Here is a 15597-nt window from a genome sequence, read left to right on the forward strand (position 1 = left end):
GCTGATTCTTTCTGAAACCCAGAGGAATTTATGCTCAAATTGAGTGTATTCTTTTTCTCAAGTATTTAAATCAAGGTGTAAAGATGTTAGGTGAAAGTATGTGAATTATCCCACTGTTAAGAATTCCTGAATTGGTAGGACAGTGAACTCTTGCAAACATCAATACACTAGACATTTGCAGTAATGTTGTTCTTAAGGGTCCATGGTATTTTAGGTAATCTATAAACGATATCCTTTATCATACTTCAGCATTGATATCTTTGAATGAGCTTTGAGGCCTAACTTACACTGTCTTCAATTTCCTAGTGATTTAATCTCTAATTTCTAACTTATTTTTTATGATGAAAACTAAATATTCCCTGTGTGACTACAACTATTTCTAAAAGCTCTGTGCATTTTAAATTTGTATACTTTACACACACACACCACACAAGTCCATACACTCCTCTATCGCTCCCTCACACTCTCACACTCTCTCCCTCCTTACCTTCTTGCCAGTCTCCATCTTAATTCTTGGTATGTACAATTTTTTATGAGAAATCAGCTGATACATTAAAAACTATTTCTAGCCGAAAAAATAAAATAAATAAATTTGTACACTTTATATAAATGTGAAGAGATTTCTAGCATGCTGAAAAGATAAACAAATATCTATGTGCTCACTATCCAGATGTAAGAAGTGTTAACATATTTTGATATTTGCTTCAGATTTTTTTAATTTTTAGAAATAAAACATTACAGATCCAATTGAATCCCTTTTGTATCCCTTCTTGATTCCACTGACCTTTTCCAGAAATAACCACTATCCTAAAGTTGGTCTACGGAGATCCTTTCTGTTTACATCTACATATGTTTGTGCCTAAATATATGTATAGTGTTTTTTAAAAACATATATGTAACCAGATGCAGGTCTGGCTGCCTGTCTCCAAACTTGTGAGAAGGAAAGTCGTTTATTCAAGCACTGGCTCCCTGAGAAGATGGGGAACTCTCGTCCCAAGGCCCATCTCCCCATCTCAGTGTGAGAAAAACAGAACAAAGGGATCGAAGGGAGGGAGCCGAGAGTTCTCCATTGAGAACCTTACGTGTGGACCAGCACAGTCTATTCTGATAAGGATCTTGAAACTGGTCAAGCAATGGTTTGATGTGCATCCTTCTGCTTTTTGTTTGAAGGTCAGCAAATTTCCTGGAGCTGGAATACCAGAAAGTCAGTCTCTCTCTTCCTTGAAGTTAGTTCCTAGGATTCTTATACAAACCTGCTTTTATCAACAAGCTATAAATTAGTCAGAGTCAGCATTTACAGAAACAAAAGAATGGTGGGGTGGGTTACAGTTCCCCACTGTTACATGGATAATGGTGTTATGCTGTGTACTGCATATCTCCTTCTGCAATCTGTTCATTTGAAATTTATTCATGTTGGTATATGGCCAGTTAATTCTGTTTTAACTACTATGTAGTATTCTGTTTTCTTACCAGAGGATTTGTATATGTCTCTTAACATACATATGTAAGAGTTTCTTTACGATATATTTCTAGAGACATATACATATGCACTCTTTCCAGCAGTATAGGAGTGCCTGTTACTTATGTCCTCTCCAGCACTTAATATGATAGTCATTTAAATTTATATAATATAATAGGTATAAAACAATCCTGTTGTTTAAATTTGCATTTTTCCTGGCTACTAGGGAGATTGAGCATTTTTCTTATTGGTCATTGGGTCATTTTTCTTATTGGTCATCCTCTTCTGTGAATTACCTTTGTATATTCTTTACCCCCCCCCTTTTTTTTTCCTCCCAACTGTTGAGCTTTTAGCATTAAAAAAATTGATTTGCAGAGTTTTCTCTTTTTGTGGGTGTAGGGGTTGCTTGGAGTCTCATCCTTTGTTAATTGCAAATAGCTTTTCTTAGTGGTGATTATTTCATGTTTATAGTTTTAGATTTAAATTTTAGTATAGTTATAATTACCTCGTTTTTCCCCTCTATGATTAGTGTATTTGTATGTTTTTAAAGAAAATTTTCTTCACCTAAAAGTCAGAAAGATTTTCTCCTAAAAGGTTTAAAATTTTGCTTTTCATGCTTTAATTCATCTGGAATTAATTTTTGTGTTTGGCGTGAATTAGGGAACTAATTTTATCTTTTCTGAATATATAATCATTTATCTCAATATCACTTATTGAGTCCATCCTTTTCCCCACTGATTGTATGCTATCTCTGTTTTATATTCAATTTGTCTGGATTCTGTTATGTTTCATAATTCTGTTTGTCTATATGTACATCAACACCACTGTTTTAATTACCCTAGCTTAAAAATTTTTTTCAGTTACAGTTTATATTTAATATTATTGCTGGCCAACACCTAGGGGCTTGCTGGCTACTGGCCGGGGCCTGCCGACCACAGGGCCTGCCAGCTGCTGGACTGAGCTTGCTGGACAGGGACTGGTGGTGGGGTGGGCACAGGAGGTTTGCCAGCCGTGGGGGAGGGACCAGGGGAGGTTGGCTGGCCATGGGAGGTTGGTTGGCTGTGGGAGTGCACTGACCACCAGGGGCAGCTCCTGCATTGTACGTCTGCCCCCTGGTGGTCATTGCCCGTCATAGTGACTGGTCAACCGGTCATTCTGGTTATTGAATCATAACGGTCGCTTAGGCTTTAGATATGTGTGTGTGTGTGTGTGTGTGTGTGTGTGTGTATTATTGACTATATTGTCTTTTTCTACAATTACATAGCTTTAAAATTATTCTTACTGTCTTGTAAGGTAAGCCTGCTCCTTATTTTTCTTCATTAGGCATTTCTTGGTCCTTTTTCTTTATTTTATTTTCTTTATTTATTTTTAAATATATTTTATTGAGTTTTTACAGAGAGGAAAAGAGAGGGATAGAAAGCTAAAGCATCGATGAGAGAGAAACATCGATCAGCTGCCTCTTGCACACTCCCTACTGGGGATGTGCCCACAACCAAGGTACATGCCCTTGACCGGAATCGAACCTGGGACCTTTCAGTCCACAGGCCGATGCTCTATCCACTGAGCCAAACCGATTTCGGCATCCTTTTCTTTTTTTAAATTGATTTTAGAGACAGAGAAAGGGTGGAATCAAACCCACAGCCCATGGTCTTCTGGTACCTGGGATGATACTTCAAACAATTGAGCCACACAGGCCAGGGCTCTTGGCCCTTTTTCTTATAAATTTTAGGAGCCACTTAATCCTTCTTCATTAAAAACATTTTTATCTTTAACTTATCTTTATCTGTTGCTATTGATTTTGACTTTTTCATTTAAAAATATTTTGTATTGATTTCATAGAGGAAGAGGGGGAGAGAGATAGAAACATCAATGGTGAAAGAAAATCATCGATTGGCTGCCTCCTGCACGCCCCACTGTCATGTGTCCTGACTGGGAATCAAACCTCATGGTTCATAGATCGACGCTCAACCACTGAGCCACAGCGGCTAGGCTGCTTTTTCATTTTGACATTAAGCAAAAAGTGACAACTTTGTGCTCTATAGATTTGAAACCAAGTGAGTTTGCATCAGCTGTTTATGAGTAATGCAGGGTATTTTGGTCCTTTGCTAAATTCAGAATGAAGTGTTAAGTTCTGATGTATTGGGCTATTTTGCACTAACCAAATAGATCTTTGGTAATAAAGTGGGAAAATTATTAATTTAAAATAAGAAACTATCGGCAGCTGCTCTTTAGAGCCTGCCCGCTCCTTCTGTCACCCTCTTTCCCCAGATGAGTTTTCCTTGCTCTTCTCTTTCTCCTAAGCTCCAAAGGCCCTTCTTTTGCCCTTGTTTCCTGAGCCCATGCTCAGCTGACTCACTTTCCCTACTTCTGTGGCTTTCTAAATTTTTGCGTATAAAAATAAAAAGAAATAACATAATTTTTGAAATCTAGCATTTACTTTTAAAATCACTATATAACAAAGAGTATTTAGGGGTTCACTGGTGGATTTTTTTAAATTGTAAGGTGTCTTTAGTGTTAGGTGCATATGAATATTTTCCTACTTGGTCTTAATGTTATGTTCTCTGCCAAGCTATTGAATACTTCACTGTTGTTTATTCTGTTATCTACATCGTTAATGAGAAAGTAGCTGTAACTTAAACAGCTGCTGGATTCCAATAGTCTTTTCTTCCAGATATTGAGTCTGATAACTGCTTTTTGCTTATATAGCTTTTAATCAATTTACTACTAATTAAGAATCAAAATAAACTTAATTATATTTACCAAGTTAAATGATGAAATGGACTAAGAGCATTTCTGAAGCCTCTTTTCCACATTTTTTCTCTTCTATTGTAGAATGAAATGAACCTGTTAGTATTTGTTTTTTTATGAAGTTTATTTCTCCTTACTGAGTACAGTGATTCTCAAAGTGGAGACTGCAGACCAGCTAATTAGCATCACCTGTGAACTTGTTCAAACTGCAAAATCTCAGGCCCCATCCCAGGCTGATTAAATTAGAATAGGGCATAGGGAGAGAGAAAGAGAAGCATTGATGTATGAAAAAAAGCATTGATAGGTTGCCTTTCATATCTGCCCCTACTGGGGATTGAACCCACAACCTACGTATGTGCCCTAACCAGGAATTGAACCAGCAATCTTTTGGTGCACAGGATGATGTTCCCAGTCCGGCAAACTCATTAGTCAACAGAGCCAAATATCAACAGTACAATGATTGAAATTTCTTTTGAGAGCCAATTTTTTTAAACTTAAATGTCTTCTAACACCATTTCTTCAAAATAGACTCGCCCAGGCTGTGGTATTTTGTGGAAGAGCCACACTCAAGGGGCCAAAGAGCTGCAGTTTGCCAACCACGGTAATCTAGCCAACTGAGCCACACCAGCCTCCTACAGTCTCTTTTAAGTGTTCTATAGGTGATTTTGATTTATGCTAAAATTGAGAACCATTAACAGCATTTTAAGCTCTTCCATTTAGTTCCTTCTAAATTGTTGAAGATTTTTTTTTTTTACCAGACTTCTTCCCAAATGTTTACTCAATCTAGTTATTTCCAGATGCCTTTTCTTCCCCTTAATACATTCATCTATATCCAATTTCCAAACATTTAAGAAAGTGTAGTTATTTCTTGCATATAGTAGATTTGGTACCCTGACTAAAATGCTAGATAGTATTAACTATAGTTAATAACATATAAACTTGAAATTTGCTGAAAGAATATACATTAAGTATTCTCACCTTGCACACAAGGTCATACACACACACACACAAAATGGTAACTATGAAACTTGATTGTGGTAATCATTACACAAGGTATATTTATGTCAAAATACCACATTGTATACCTTAGGCAAAACTCCCTAGGCTGAACATATGCCATGGATGTTTATGACCCAGCCGTTCTACCGGAGGGTGAGTGGGGTGAGGTGGGAATATATTCAATAGAAATGCATACAGATATCATTCAAAAGACAGGTACAGACATGTTAATAGCAACAATATTCATAAGTAAAAACTAGAAACTTGAATGGATACATAATAGTGGTATGTTAATATCTGTACTAATAATAGCCTAGGTGGTCGTCACACTCTCACATCATCACAAGATGGCTGTCACAAGATGGCTTCACACACAGTGGGGGGAGGAGGGAGGCAGTGCCACTCTTGTGCGGTGGCCTGGGGGGTCCTGTGGCTCCATGTGGTGCGGAGGAGGCCTGTCCCAGCAGGTCCTGTCAAAGGAGATGGATCATGGCAGGGGAGGGTAGTTGTGGGCCATCAGGCTGGCAGGGGAGGGCAGTTGTGGGTGATCAGGCCGGCAGGGGAGCAGTTAGGTGTCAATCAGGCTGCAGGCAGGCAGGTGAGTGGTTAGGAACCAGAGGTCAGGAGCCACCAGTCCTGGATTGTGAGGGGGATGTCCCAGATTGGAGAGGATGCAGACCAGGCTGAGGGACACACACAACCCCGCCCGTGCATGAATTTTGTTCTAGTAATTATATAAGAGAAATGAAAATGAGTAAACTATTGCTACAACACGGATGAGTCTCACAATCATAATACAGACAGTCCTCTGGTTCGTTGGACTTGACATACATATGTTATTTCATGGTTATGTCACCATCTCCCATTTATTTATTTATTTTTTAAAGTTCCATCATTTTGACTTATGTACATATGTGCTTTATTTTTTTTATTATTTATTTACCACAAGTAAAGGTCAGGAATTGTCATCTTTCTTTTAAATTTTTTTTACTGTTTTGCTTCATTACTGCTGTGTATGTGCTCCATGTGAGTGACATACCCATGTTTCCCTGAAAATAAGACATCCTCCGAAAATAAGACCTAGAAGACATCCCCTGAAAATAAGACCTAGCGCAACTTTGGGAGAAAAAATTAATATTAGACACTGCCTTATTTTCGGGGAAACAGGGTAGGTGCTTATGTATGTGGGTTCCAACTTAATGGTGAAAATTGCATTACATTGCACCGTAGGAATGGATTTCCAACATAACCTAAGGACCTACTGTATTGAATGGCAGAAGTCAGACATGGAATAATACATGATGTGTGATTCCACTTTATATATAAAATTTTCAACAGGAAAAACTAATTTAAGGTTTTCATCTGGTGAGAGAAACAAGATCGTAGTTATCTGTGGTTGGGGCAAAAATCTAGTGATGGGGGTAGGGGAGAGCTGGTAATGTCTTCAAGAGGGTGTTGGTTACCTTGGGTGTGTTCACTTTGTAGAAATTCATTGAACCAAACATTTACATCTATGTATTTTCCTGAATGTATGTTTTTCTTCAATAACATACTGATTTAAAGAAATGGTAATGTCCTGTAGGTGAAAGAGACCCCAGAGTAGGTGGAAAACTAAAAGGTTGGGTATTTTTTTGTCAAATGACTTGTCAAATTGTGACTGTGGACAAAAATACTGTCTCATTCAGAAATCAAACGTATGACCTAGACTTTATTCATCTCATGTTATAAATTAGTGATTTTCAAACAGTTTATCATGAATCCCATAAGTAAAAAAATATATTGATCATTTATATGTATATATATTTATACTCAAATAGTTTATATACATAATAAAACATATCAAAATAAAAAGGATGAGCTAAAGATGAAAAATATATTCTCAATTTTCTTTTATTAATTATACAGAAAGTAAAGTGATAGCTTCATTATTCTTTAAACTCTTGGTTTAATATTTTGTAATACACCTATTCAGAGATCAGTTTCTAAATTCAGTTTATTTTGATACTTGATTACCAGACAAACTTGAGATACACATATCCCATTTAGAGACCACTGCTCTAGACAACTGGGATAACTATCAAAATGTTAAAACAAAAGCAAAGCAAAAAATAATTTGTTTTTTTCTAAGTTTGTGTTTGAGAGACAAAGTTAAGAAGAACCAGCTTTGGCTTGAGGTTTGGAGAATGGGCACTGTAGTCATAAAAGACTGACTACAAGTGTCATATTTCACTAACTAGGAAACCTGAGAGAACAGTGGAGGGTTATTGGTTAATAAATACTTTATATGAAGGAATGTTTGCTAGTCACTGTGGATCATAAGATTGTTATGCTCTGATTTTAAAACATGTAAACTTGTAATTATCTTTGTTGGGAGATATTTGGAATTGGTTTTTCTCAATTTATAGGAGACATGGCTTAGAGGCACTTGGGATCTCTTATAAAACTATACTTTTCATGATACACTTTATCAAACTTATTTAATCTACTTCATTGTGATTGAGTCTCAATCACATGCTTCTCTTTGAAGAGCTGGAAAACCAACTCAAATAAGCTTTAGCAAAAAAGAGAATTTATTGGCTTATAACCAACGTTTAGGACTCAAGGATTTTAATTTGATTGTCAGGTCTCTGATTTAAGGTGTTTGTTTGTGTCTCTGTTACCTTTGCTTTCTTTGTGATAGGTTTATTCTTAGAGCAGAAAGTCCTCCTCCATGTGGTGGTGAGGCAAGAGAGAATTCCTTTCTTTAATTACTGGTCTACATAAGGCCCCATGGGTGGAATAGGACTCTGTGTGGTTGTATGTGTGCTGTGATTGCTATGCCCACAAAAGCGTGTGCAATGAGGAAGGAACAGTTTTCCAAAGGAAGGGTTTGCTATTATCACAGAGGAATGGGTGGTGGGAGTAAAAACAATAGACCTTTACAACAGGGGATGAGGAATAGAGGACAGGAAGGCATAAACTATTCTCTAAGGTTATAAAAGAAAATTTCATTTTCCTAATCATTTCATTTTTATAGAGTATGCAAGCTGCGAGATGTCCTACAGATGAATTATCTTTAACCAACTGTGCAGTTGTGAATGAAAAAGATTTCCAGTCTGGCCAGTGAGTACCTAACTTTGTTTTTCTTCTCACCTGCTAGATGGTATTTTAGAAATTTCTAGAGAGCTCTTATTTTTTAGTTAACTTGAGAATTTTTTTAAATATATTTTTTATTGATTTTTAACATAGAGAAAGGGAGAGAGATTGAGAGCTAGAAACGTCGATGAGAGAGAAACATCGACCAGTTGCCTCTTGCATACCCCCTACCGGGGATGTGCCCGCAACCAAGGTACATGCCCTTGACCAGAATCGAACCTGAGACCTTTCAGTTCGCAGTCCGACGCTCTACCACTGAGCCAAACCGGCTTCGGCAGAATTTTTTATTCCTCTTGCTGAATTAGAAAATGGAAGAGATGAGAAAGAGTTGTGTAATTCAGTCTTAACTGTGTTAAACTTCCATAACTATAACATTTTAAAAAGCATATATTGCTTTTTATAACTTTTTAAAAATCAATTTCCATAGCAGAAATAAACATACTGGTCATATGAATCTATATAGCATTGCCATTAGGTTTCTGGCTCCAAAGTCAGGTTGTTTGAGTTTAGATTCTAACTCTGCCAGTTATGAACTTGGTGACCATGGGTAAGTTACCATCTTTGTGTCTCTGTCCCAATCTGTAAAATGGGGATGATGATAATTGTTAAGATTGAGTTATACAAATAAAGCACTTAGGACAGTGCCTAGCACATTAATAAGTCCTCAATAAATATTAGCCATTTTGATCAGTGATGCTAAGATATTTTAAAAGGCATGAAAATTGGAAGATGCGTAACAAATGTAGAATCTTTATAAGTATTTTTAAAATTATATTTTTATTGATTTCAGAGAAGAAGGGAAAGGGAGAGATAGAAACATCAATTGTGAGAGAGAATCATTGATTGGCTGCCTCCTGCACATCCCCTACTGAGATTGAGCCCACAACCCAGGCATATGCCCTTGGCCAGAATCGAACCCAAGACCTTTCAGTCTGCAGGCTGACACTCTATTTGCTGAGCCAAAACCAGCTAGGGCTATAACCATTTTTAATTGTCATTTATTTTAACTGATTCATGCTACCCAAATGCCAGAACTTCTAAAGGCCCTGCTACCAATTTCAAGGCCATACATATATTACTGAGGTTGATAGAGGTAAGCGGCTGTACCAGAAGGCAGACTAGGGAGATAAGGAATAATTTATTTAAAGCAAGCACCAATCTTCGTGTAGTTAATGAAGCAGGATTTTAATTGAGGCTATGTTTGTTTTTAATTTTTCTGTGAAATACATGAATTTCACCAAGTTAGAATTGGTAATAATCTATGGTTTTCAGCTTCAGAATAAGGATCTGTACTGCATGATTATATTAATATTATTTTCATTCCTAAAATTCTGTGATGCTCAGTTGAACACAGAACTCTCCACATATAAACTGCAGTATGGATAATAAGTGAGGATTTTTTTTATGGAATTCCTTTATATGTTTCAAATGTTCACTGTGCTCATGAAGGGGTTATTTAAAATACAGTAGCTGTAAGGAACTTGTGTTTTAGTGGCAAACTGATATGAATGGAAACATTAACCATTAATATTAAAAATTATAGCTTTCTAAAAGATAATTTAAAAAAGATAGCACATAACAGTTTGAAGCTTTTATCTTATACACAGTTCTTGGTAGTTTCTTGGTATAAGAGATTATCGTGAAATAACTATATTTTATCTGTTTATAGGTAACTTCTGAACAGGATGAATTAGCATAAAATGCTTCGAAATAGTAAAAATATATATATGAAAGCTGATATATTTTATAAAAATTTTTTTTACCATCTTTTTAGTCTTATATGATAGGTATTACTGCTTCAACCTATTGTGAGAGTCTGCAAAGAGATTTAAATATTTGTCCTGAAAACTAACTTTTTTTTACTGCTTTACCCTATTCTATTTTGAGGTAAAATAATTCTCAGGAGAGGAAATTCATCTGTTTTTTACTTAATATTAAAGACTAAATCACTATTACCAGTTTTATGTAAACTATAAAAAAACATCAGTTTATGTAAACTGGAAATGTATTAGGTCTAGTAATAATTAATGTCGTTTGCTAATACTTTTTAAAATCAAATTTATTTAAACAATACAACAAAATTTAATCAACAATATAGTTGCCGTTGTTTTCTACTACTTGTGCCCAACACTCAGGAAGCATTTGAATCCCTCTGTTGTAAAATTCTTGTGATTTTGATGCAAAAAATTCTGTCAATGCATTTTTGAGGCATTCTTCATTATTAAATTTTTTTCCAAGAAGAAAGTTTTGCAGAGAACGAAACAAATGGTAATCGGAAGGGGCAATATCAGGAGAATATGCAGGTTGAGGGAGAACTTCCCATTCCAACTGGTGCAGTTTTTCAGCAGTGATTCTTGCAGTATGCGGTCATGCGTTATCGTGGTGAAGAATTAAGCCCTTCCGATTAATCAGCGCGGGTTCTTTTTCTCTTAAAGCTTGGGCTAACCTTTCCAATTGGGCACTATACACTGCACTTGTAATGGTTTGGGTAGATGGTAAAAGTTCATAATGAAGAATTCCTTTAAAATTCCACCAAACACATAACATCACTTTTTTCGCATGCAAGTCAGGTTTTGGCGTGGGCTGCGGAGCCTCATTTTTGTCCAACCATTGAGGCCGCCTTTTCAAATTAACATACAGCACCCATTCTTCATCTCCGGTAACAATTTGCTCTAAAAACAGCAAACGGTTTTGACGAGAGAGGAGCGAACTGCAAATTGTGACTCTTTGATTACGGTTGTTGTCTGTCAACTCATGAGGAACCCATTTTCCAAAATTTTGGACTTTGCCAAGTGCACGCAATTGATTGGAAATTGTTTTTTTGTGAACAATTTAAAGTTGTTGCAAGCTCTTGTTGGGTAATTTGAGGATTTTGCACCAAAAGAGCTTGAAGAGCTTCTTGATCAAAATTGGACACACGGCCTCGACCACTCTTGTCATTTAACGAAAAATTTCCCTCGTGAAATTTCTCAAACCAACACTGGCTTTTTCTGGCGCTAACTGCATCTTGACCAAGAGCACTACAGATGTTTTTTGCAGCCTCACTTGCTTTTCTTCCTAATTGGAACTCGTAAAGCATGCAGTGCCGAATATGCTCTTCATCCGCCATCTTCTTAGCCCTAGTTTTGCAACAAAAACCAAACCAAACACAAACTTTTTCAAGCAAAACTTGTTAATTGCACTTCACACGTTCTGCAGATACCACGTGTTTGAAGGTAATGTCAATACAAGTCAACGCCAAGCAAGATTTTAAACGAATGTTTAAAAACGACATTAATTATTACTAGACCCTATAATAAAGTTTATATTTTGGGTGATATGTACCATACACTTGGTCCTCAATCTGCTTGATGTGTGTTTGGCCCAAGGTGCTCCTTATGCCTGGAAAACATTTTGACTTGCTCACATTTTTTAGAAATGAAATTTGTGCTCCTAGTCCTTCAGGACTGTCAAGTAATACCATTTTCCCACCTGGTACTCATCAAGTCTCAGTTGTTGGAAATGAACACATTTGGAAGTGGTATTCTTCATCTCCTTTGACTTGGAGCAATGACTATGTTTCTGTCTTTTAGGCATGTGGTTGTGAGGACCTCTCCCAACCACAGGTACACATTTACACTGAGGACCCACCCATCAGTGGTTCCAGGGAGCATTGCATTCAGCTTACCTCAGGTAACTCAGATGTTAATTTCTTCTCTTCCATTCCTGAAGGTCGTAGAAGCAGCAGTCCATTTAAAGCAATGGATTCCTATAGCTATTGATCCACGCTGAAGAAAAACATCTAGATAATATACTGAGAATTTAAAGATATATTCTGAATTGCCAATTTTACTGTGTCTGCCTTTTATTACCTTGCTTTTTTTTTCTAATTTAAAAAAAATTCTGCAGTAATATCAGTTAACTATCAGATAAGGCGTTAAGTTATTTTAATGTTAACTTCCAGGGTAACAGAGAAGATATAAAAATAGCATTTACTTATAAAATTAACATCTATTAATAGTGATTTTTAAGTGCAATGATGTCAGACTAAATATGATATGAGTAATTATTATCTCAAATTACAACCTAACTTGCTGGGTTCCAGTGATGACTGGAAGGATAATAATCACATTTGTAACTGTTGGTGGATTCTTCAGAGGGAAAATTGCCTAGCACTGCTCCAGACATACAATCCATAATCTAGGAGCACCATAGGTACAAGTCTGTGTTCTATTGTTCCTTATTTCCTTGCTTATGCTGCTGATCTCACAGTCTTAAGTATTCTAATACCCCTCCTCTTTCTAATAAGCATTGATTTACTCATGATTTCTGACTATTTCTCCTCGTCTTTTGCTGTTAAAAAAAATTTTCCTCCAACATTTACTGTAGGCCAGATATGATTCTAAGTACTTTTGCATGTATTTGCTCATTTACTTCTCAAAACAACCCAATACCATAGATACTCTTATTATTGTACTTTGAGACCGTCTTTGGAATTGAAGTGCAGAACCTAAGTGTGGCTTCTCTGTGACTCCAAGTCGGGGCTTAACCAGCATGCTGCTGAATTTCAGGTTGGCTGTGTGTGTGGGATGGGATATTACAGAAGCGGGGTGTGAAGGGCAGAGAGGAGGGAGAAGTGACCTCTGGTGGAAGGTAGAGCACTTAATGTACACATTTGAGATTCAGCATCCTCTTAGCTATCCACCACAAAACCCACATGTTCAGATGAGTAGACAAACTATTGATTTTCAGCCAAAAATTATTTTTCTCACTGTTCTTTGGAGTGTTATCAGTGGTTACTGATTTTGAATCTATACCAAGCCATTCCCGAATTCCTGCCTAAACACAATCTGGGTCTTCCTCCATACATTATTGCCATTGTAACCAGTCTCGACCTGCGGAGAAGCTGAAGTTTGGCTGCAAATGCCTGAGAATCCTTTGGCTGGTACACAGAGACTAACGGTGGCCATCTAATGATTTGAATCCCTGCATGGGTTTCAGTATACATTGTCTGACCAGTTTTAATTTGTTTTCTTATGAACTGAATGTTTTTCTTTCTGTGATACTGTCACAGTGTAACTAACCCCAGTACATTTAGAGTACTGAACTATCTGATGCCACAAAGACCTTCAGGAGTGTTACACTACGCAAATGAGCACCTGCTCAGTGGTGCTGGCTTTACTGTAAAAAGGCAAGCTTTGTATGTTTTGGGATGGGTGTGCATAAGTTTCCTAAACTGCTGTCACAAGTTAGTACCGAAAACTGGGTGGCTTACAACAGCAGAAATTTCTCCTCACAGTTCTGGAGGCTGGAAGTCTGAAATCAGTGTGTCAGCATGCCACACTCTCTCTGAAGGCCCTCGGGAAAATCTATTCATGCTTAGCTGCTGGTGTTGCTGACCATCCTTGTTGTTCTTTGACTGGCAGATGTATCACTTCAGTTTCTGCCTCCTTTGCCTCCTGACTTTCTACCCATGTATCAGTGTGTCTTATCTTCTTATAAGGACAATACAATAATCATATTGACTTAGAGCCCACTAATTTGATATAACCTCATCTTAACTTGATTCCATGTCCAAAGATTTTATTTCCAAATACAGTCACATTCACAGGTGCCAGGATGAAGATTTCCAGATATCTGTTTGTGGGACACAATTCAATATAAAAGAACATATCATGTTTTTGTCTTTGGATGTGTTCCTGAAATTCAGGGAAATTTCTCTTTTCCTTGTTTATCTAATTTTGATTGATTTGACTTTAAGTGTCTATTTTTTTCTGTTTTATTTTACAGCGAAAATGGGCTGGACTTTCTATTGGGCAAGATATAGAAGGTAGGTAAATATTTTAGTTCCCTGAGGGAGATTTTCTTTAAGATTTTCTCATAGTTATGGAGATCTGTACAACTTTCTGTTACTGGTTGTTAGGTTGTTGCACACTTATTATAATCATAATATTGGCTAGATCTATGAAACTGTTGTTTTGAGGAAGATGCAGAGGCCTTTTGGAGGTAGCGGGGGGGCTGTTGTTTCTCCACAAGAGTCGAGTGAGGGAGGAATAAAAGTAGAAAGAGAGTGTTGCTCACAGTATGTTTGAATTGATTCGGATGGGGAAGAACACCTGTAGTGATTATTACTGTGTTTTAAAATCTGTGCCTGTGTCTCTTAATGACAGCCACGTAAAGCCCCTTGTGTGTGTGTGTGTGTGTGTGTGTGTGTGTGTGTGTGTGTTGATTTTATAGAGGAAGGAGAGGGGAACGAGAGATAGAAACATTAATGATGAGGGAGATTCTTCGATTGGCTGCCTCCTGCACGCCCCCTACCTGGGATCGAGCCCACAACCTGGGCACGTGCCCTTGATCAGAATTGAACCTGGGACCCTTCAGCTTCCAGGGCTCTATCCACTGAGCAAAACGGCTTGGGCTATAAAACCCCCTTTGGGTTAAGTTGTGTTAGGATTCATTCTGTCGAAACTTGTAGTTACTTAAAACACAGCAAGTATTTGGTGTCCCTGTAATTTTTAAAAATGCTTCTTTTTTTGCCCTAGTGTCCTTATATACATTTGACAAGACCAAACAGTGTGTTGGCACAATGACCATCGAGATTGATTTCCTACAGAAAAAAAGCATCGACTCTAATCCTTATGATACTGACAAGATGGCAGGAGAATTTATTCAACAGTTCAACAACCAGGCATTCTCAGTGGGACAACAGGTAGCTTGAAATTTTCTTTCATTCCTTTCTCTTTATAGGCATTCTAATTCCTGCAGTTGTCCAAAAATTATTCTACCCTTAAAAAACTGAGATTAGTTCTGCATATGAACAGGTATATGTAAGATGAGTGATGACAAGTGAGGGAAATGTTTAGAAAAATTCTGAAGACACCTTAGGTTACAGTGTGATATATGATTACCACAGCTTTTCTATCTGTAAATTGAGAATACTGGGAACATACATATCTCAAATTTCTTCTTTGCTAATTGTGGGACATTTGTATAGTCTTTGGGTAGCTTTCTCTTTAATAATACATTTCTGTGAAAAGTAATTCTTAACTTTTTTTGGTTATGAACCTCTTTGAGGATCTTAAGGAAATTATGTATGTATGTTTTCAGGTTTTTTCATAGAACCTCTGAAGCCCTGATTTTCTCTTTTTTAAAATGGTATTGCTGATGATGGCTGTTTGTTTGGACTTCACTTACTATCATATTGTTAACTTCCTAGGGAGAAATTCTGTCCTTTTAAAATTGTACTCTTAAAAAATATGTGAGCCGAAACCGGTTTG

General features: G+C 37.0%; 1 protein-coding gene across 2 annotated transcripts in view; it reads left to right on the forward strand.

The window, feature by feature from the left end:
- Positions 1-15597, forward strand: part of NSF (N-ethylmaleimide sensitive factor, vesicle fusing ATPase) — a 111183-nt gene that overhangs the window by 3919 nt on the left and 91667 nt on the right. For both annotated transcript variants that reach the window (XM_036451718.2, XM_036451717.2), the window contains exons 2-5: positions 8223-8308; positions 11914-12013; positions 14111-14150; positions 14863-15029. In XM_036451718.2, the coding sequence (XP_036307611.1) occupies positions 8223-8308; positions 11914-12013; positions 14111-14150; positions 14863-15029 (393 nt within the window). The remainder of the gene's footprint in view (positions 1-8222; positions 8309-11913; positions 12014-14110; positions 14151-14862; positions 15030-15597) is intronic.

The sequence above is a fragment of the Pipistrellus kuhlii genome, unplaced genomic scaffold (assembly GCF_014108245.1).
Source record: "Pipistrellus kuhlii isolate mPipKuh1 unplaced genomic scaffold, mPipKuh1.p scaffold_m20_p_22, whole genome shotgun sequence".
Lineage (NCBI taxonomy): Eukaryota > Metazoa > Chordata > Mammalia > Chiroptera > Vespertilionidae > Pipistrellus > Pipistrellus kuhlii.